At 39.1% G+C, this 5,015-nt stretch overlaps 1 protein-coding gene across 1 annotated transcript; it reads right to left on the minus strand.

The window, feature by feature from the left end:
• LOC110093161 (putative disease resistance protein RGA4) lies at nucleotides 1–3,738 on the minus strand. The gene is made up of 2 exons (XM_020817960.2): nucleotides 3,237–3,738; nucleotides 1–3,151 (listed from the first exon to the last, which is right to left on the minus strand). The coding sequence occupies exons 1-2, from the start codon at nucleotides 3,540–3,542 to the stop codon at nucleotides 62–64; spliced, it is 3,396 nt and encodes a 1,131-aa protein (XP_020673619.1). The 5' UTR covers nucleotides 3,543–3,738; the 3' UTR covers nucleotides 1–61.
• Nucleotides 3,739–5,015: the final 1,277 nt, after the last annotated feature.

Below are 5,015 nucleotides of genomic sequence, written 5' to 3' on the forward strand. Positions count from 1 at the left end.
TAAGAAGAAAGAAAATTGCTCATGTATTTTGAAATTTTCATTAAAGTAGTTGGACCTATTATCAGGGAGGAATATTGATACAAGGAATGTGAGCAATCTTGTGCCGATCGGAGCCTCCATCCCCTCGATAGCGCTCATGTAGCTCTGGATGACATCCCTTAATTGATAGACTTTCCAAAGAGGGAGGAAGGTTCGGTAATTCCCGAAGCATAGGAACGCCATAATCAATACATAGTTCATGAAGTGAAGATAAGCTTTCCAAGGAGGAAGGAAGAGACTGTAAGGATTTGAGCCCTCCAAATTGCAGCTCATAAAGAGAAGACCCAACTTTCAGCAACCACTGCTCCGCCTCATTTGGAAATGAAACCAGCTCATCATTATCCGTAATAAACAGCCTTTTTAAGGAGGCGATACTTCTCAATGGCTCCATTAGCAACACCGATGGATCACTTATCCAGAGATTGCGGAGCATGAGATGGCAATTATTAGTGGCCTCCACTTCTCGATGTCTTCCCAGAGATACCAGATTGGGGCAATTTTTAATTATCAAGAATCTTAGTCCTGCAAGCCTTGATACTTCATCAGCCAGAGGAAGAGATGTAATGTTAGGACAGCGAAAGATCGATAATGATTCAAGGGGAATAGGATTTGAATTGCTACAAAAATTCAAAGTAGTCCACCCAATGTTATATATCTCCAACCTCATGAGCTTAGAAGGCAAAGAGGGCAACTCTTTCAACTTCGGACAGTGATATAGGTTCAGTTCAATTAAGCAAGGAAACAAACATCCATCTTCAGCAGTTATTCCTGCCTCAAGCCAATCTTCTAATGCTTCTAATCCGCTAATATATAACACCTCTAGCAATGGAAAGGCACGGTATTTATCATTCTCATTAAATTTACTTTCGAGCCATTTTACTTTCGGCATGTTAGAAAGTCTCAGAGACTTGAGAAAGGGAAGTTGCCCAAAAGGTGGAAGAGTTTCCCATTCCATGCAATCTGACAATTCGATTTCTTCAATTTTTTTTATATTGGAGAGCAGATTGACATTGCTCATCCATATTGCAGACCTTGCACCCATGTATCTCTTTATGTTCAGATTTCTTAGACATTTTGGTGGCTGAAGGTTGTCAAGCACGTTCTGATTTAAATCGATATTCTTCGAATCAGTGTCACTCCAACATAAGGTCAAATCTGTGAGCCTCCTCTTTTCACATAATTGGGCATTAAGAGCCTCCTCGGCGTCCTTCAAATTTTCAAGGCAATTGATGCCTAATTTGCGAAGCTTATTCAGAAACTTTAACTCATCAATTCTACAACCCATCTCATTTCTAAGATCAAACATTTCCATTTCGTCAAGAGAGTTTAGCTTCCCAATCCCACATATCGATGAAATAAAATATCCAGACAATTTCACGAAACGCAAGTTAGAAAAACTTTTAATGTCAATTGGTAAAACATCATCAATTTCAGGTCGGGTTGACTTTACCCATCCTTCATATATTATGTATTGCAAGTGATAGAGGTTACTTAGAGATCTTGGTAGCCTAGTGACATCAACTCTTCTGATCTCTAAATATCGAAGATGTTTCAAATATCTAATCTCTTCAGGTATCATTTTCAATTCATGAGTATCTATGTATAATAAGCGCAAACATCTTGATGCTTTGAATATTTTAATAAGTGCACTGCAAAGATCCTGATTAGAATCTTCATAGAACAAGAAAAGAGAATGCAAATGTTTAAACTTCTCAATCTTTTTTAAGATGTCTAAATTTGTAGTTTTAACAGACAAGTGTCGCAGAGTCTCAGGAATTTTAGAAGGCAACTTTGTACTATCCTCAACCCTTAAACATTCCTGTTTGAAAACTGACTGTGCCAAGTTATGTAGTAAATCATGCATCTTGTAGTATGAATAATTTTTGTATCCTTTGTCAAACTTGTCAAAGAAAGATTTTTTAACCAAAACATCAAAATACCTTCCTCCGATATCCTCCATAGTCTCTTCTTGATCAAGAGATGGCTGAATGAAACCCAACGCAATCCACATTCGGATTAAATCATCTTTATCAAACTTATGATCTTGTGCGAACATGCCGCAAAATGCAAAACAACTTTTTAAAGGATTTGGCAGAACTATATAGCTCAGTCTTAAGATGGAATCGACAGAAGCCTGACCCAATAAATTGCTTTCTAGAACTGTCCTCCAACGCCTTTCATCCAAGTCAAGAGAATTTAGAACACCACCAATGACCTTTGCTGCCAAAGGAGATCTTGAAAGCTTTTTAACTATATCTCGAGCAATGACTCTTAAATTTTCATGATCATTAGGGTTCTCTACACCAGCAAATGCATGAGAGTTGAGGAGCTGCAAACACTCATCTTCCTCCAGGCCCTCTAATTTAACTATTTCCTTCTTCTTTTTAATTAAGTTTGCAAACATCAGTGCAACTGAGTCTGTTCGAGTTGTTATCAGAATCTTACTACCAAAAGCCCGAGAAGCTAGAGGGGCAAGCACATTCTCCCATTTACTTCTATCCCGTTCCTCCTCTTCGTCCCAAATATCATCCAGCACAAGTAAGAGCTTTTTAGACATCACCTCCTCCTCGAGACGCCCTTGAAGTGCCACAAGTGTCTCCCAACGAGGCCTCTCCTTCTTAAGACATTCCAACATATCTGCAATGACTTTTTTCGCATCAAAGTTGTTGGAAACACAAACCCACATTTTAAGATCAAATTCCTTTGTAATTTCATCTTTATAAACATGTTGCAAAAGAGTTGTCTTCCCCATACCACCATGGCCGACTATAGATAGAAGAGAAATGTTTCTGTACAAATCAGTTCCCCGATGCTCATTTGATGGCTTCCTCAACCACTGCACAACAAGCTCCTTCTCCTTGCGCTGCCCGATGAGATCATTTTTAGGCAAATATCCTGTTTCCCGTGTTTTGTAGAAATCAACCTCCTGCTCCTTCTGTTCCTGCTTCGCGCTGTGTAAAAGATGAAGGAAAATAGCAACATCAGCCGAAACTTTATCAAGTTTCTGCACAGCCTCCTCCAGTCGCTTCATGTTGGGATCCCTTTTAAGAACACGTTCGCCAATTTTGAGAATTTCACGAGGGCTTTCAAATAGGAAGCTGAGCTTTCTTTTCTGATCATATTAGTTAGAAATAGATTATCAAATAAATATATTCGCGAGCAAAATCAAATAGGAAGCTCGTGGTGGCGGAACGCACCTTTGTTTCTTCCGTGTTTTTGGGAAGCTGTTCTTTATGCTTCATGCACTCAAACTCATCGAGCACATCATATGCCTCATCAATAGCATCTCGCAGCTGCCATATCCATTTGTTCAGAGCCAGGTTCTGATCGCTCATTTGTGCTTGGTTAGCGGCAAAGACGACAGCTTGGATCTTGGGGTGGTTCTCTCGCAGCCTTTGCAGCTCCTTCTTCATGCCCGTCTGCCATCCGACTTGCTCTTCGAGGTAATCAGAGCAAGCGTTGATGATCTTGTCCATGATTGGAACAACAAACCATTCAGCCATGGCACCGATGATCGAGGTAGAGAGAGCAGAACAACTGAACAGTAGGAGAAACAGAGCTCGGAGGAGAAAGAACTCCAGCGGGAAATGGTCACGTTCAGCATAAGTCAAGTAAACGGAGATTAACTGGGAGAGAAGACGAAGCTGCCTCGTAGTTGATGTAGTGGATTGGGATAAATACAAAGCTAAAAGACTTCAAAGAAAATACTATTCATCGATGTATGTATTCTTCTTAGGATTTTTTACATGCATACTACTATATTATTATTATTTTACATATCTAATACTTCAAATATTAATATTACAATTATATCACTCAAATCTTACGTTTATCTTAAATCTATCACTCCATCTCCCGCATAGCTCACAACGTCAACGGCACCACCGTCGGCTCCGGCCCCGCCTCCATCGTCCTCTTTGAAACCAACATCCTCACCAAAGGAGGTGGAAGCAGCAAGAACTGCATTTGAGAATGGTTCGTTGGCGATTGAGAATAGGATCAAGGACTGTAGGTCTTATCCTCTTTATAGGTTTGTGAGAGATGTTGGTGCTAGTTTTCTAAGTGGTGAGAAGACTTTCACCGGGGGAAGAATTTGATAAGGTTTTTGACACGATTTGCAAGGGAAAGATGATCGATCCAATGCTTGAGTGCATGAAGGAGTAGAATGAATCTCCTCTGCCAATATGTTAGTGATTTTAACTGTGTGAAAGAAGAAGAGTCTCTGAAAATAAAAATTTGCTCTTTCGCATATTCCTTCTTGCTTATGATTATATTAGCAGTCTTTGTTGTTTTGTCACAAAGTTTGAAGCTACGATCCAACGATGGAGGCGAGGCCGGAGCCGACGGCCGTTGATGTCGTGAGCTGTGCGGGAGCCGGAGTGGCAGATTTGGGGTAAACTTAGAATTTGGAAGGTATTACTATAATATTAAAATTTGAAATGTTACACATGTAAAATAACAACAATATAGTGGTATGTATGTAAATCTCCCTTCTTCTTATATAATTCTATATATTAATCAAGTAGAGAAACCTAAAAGATTCTAAAAACATGTAACCAATTTGTAATAAACTAAATCAATCATAAGGAACATTTTAAATTAAAATGTTCTGCATCATTCCCCCTTGTATCAAAAAGAGCATGACTTCATTGAGACGAGTTATATAAAGGGAGATAGATGCAGAAATCAAATAACTGGATCAAAAATTCTGCGTCTTCAATGCATGTCCACAAGCTCGATCAATAGCCTTATGAGTTTCTTTGGTCTTACACAAATTTGCATACTTTGATCAATAACAACATATTTGGCCATTGAAATGAATTTTTTATCCCAACTACAATCGCATAGTAACCTCCTGATTCCATCTACAAACTTCAATACCATTTAAGGCGGTTGGTTACTGCTGAACTCACCAATCAAGGCATTCCATAAGAAAAGATTATTCACATTCAATTCATCAAATAGCTTACAAGCTG

The sequence above is a fragment of the Dendrobium catenatum genome, unplaced genomic scaffold, assembly GCF_001605985.2.
Source record: "Dendrobium catenatum unplaced genomic scaffold, ASM160598v2 fragScaff_scaffold_963, whole genome shotgun sequence".
Classification (NCBI taxonomy): domain Eukaryota; kingdom Viridiplantae; phylum Streptophyta; class Magnoliopsida; order Asparagales; family Orchidaceae; genus Dendrobium; species Dendrobium catenatum.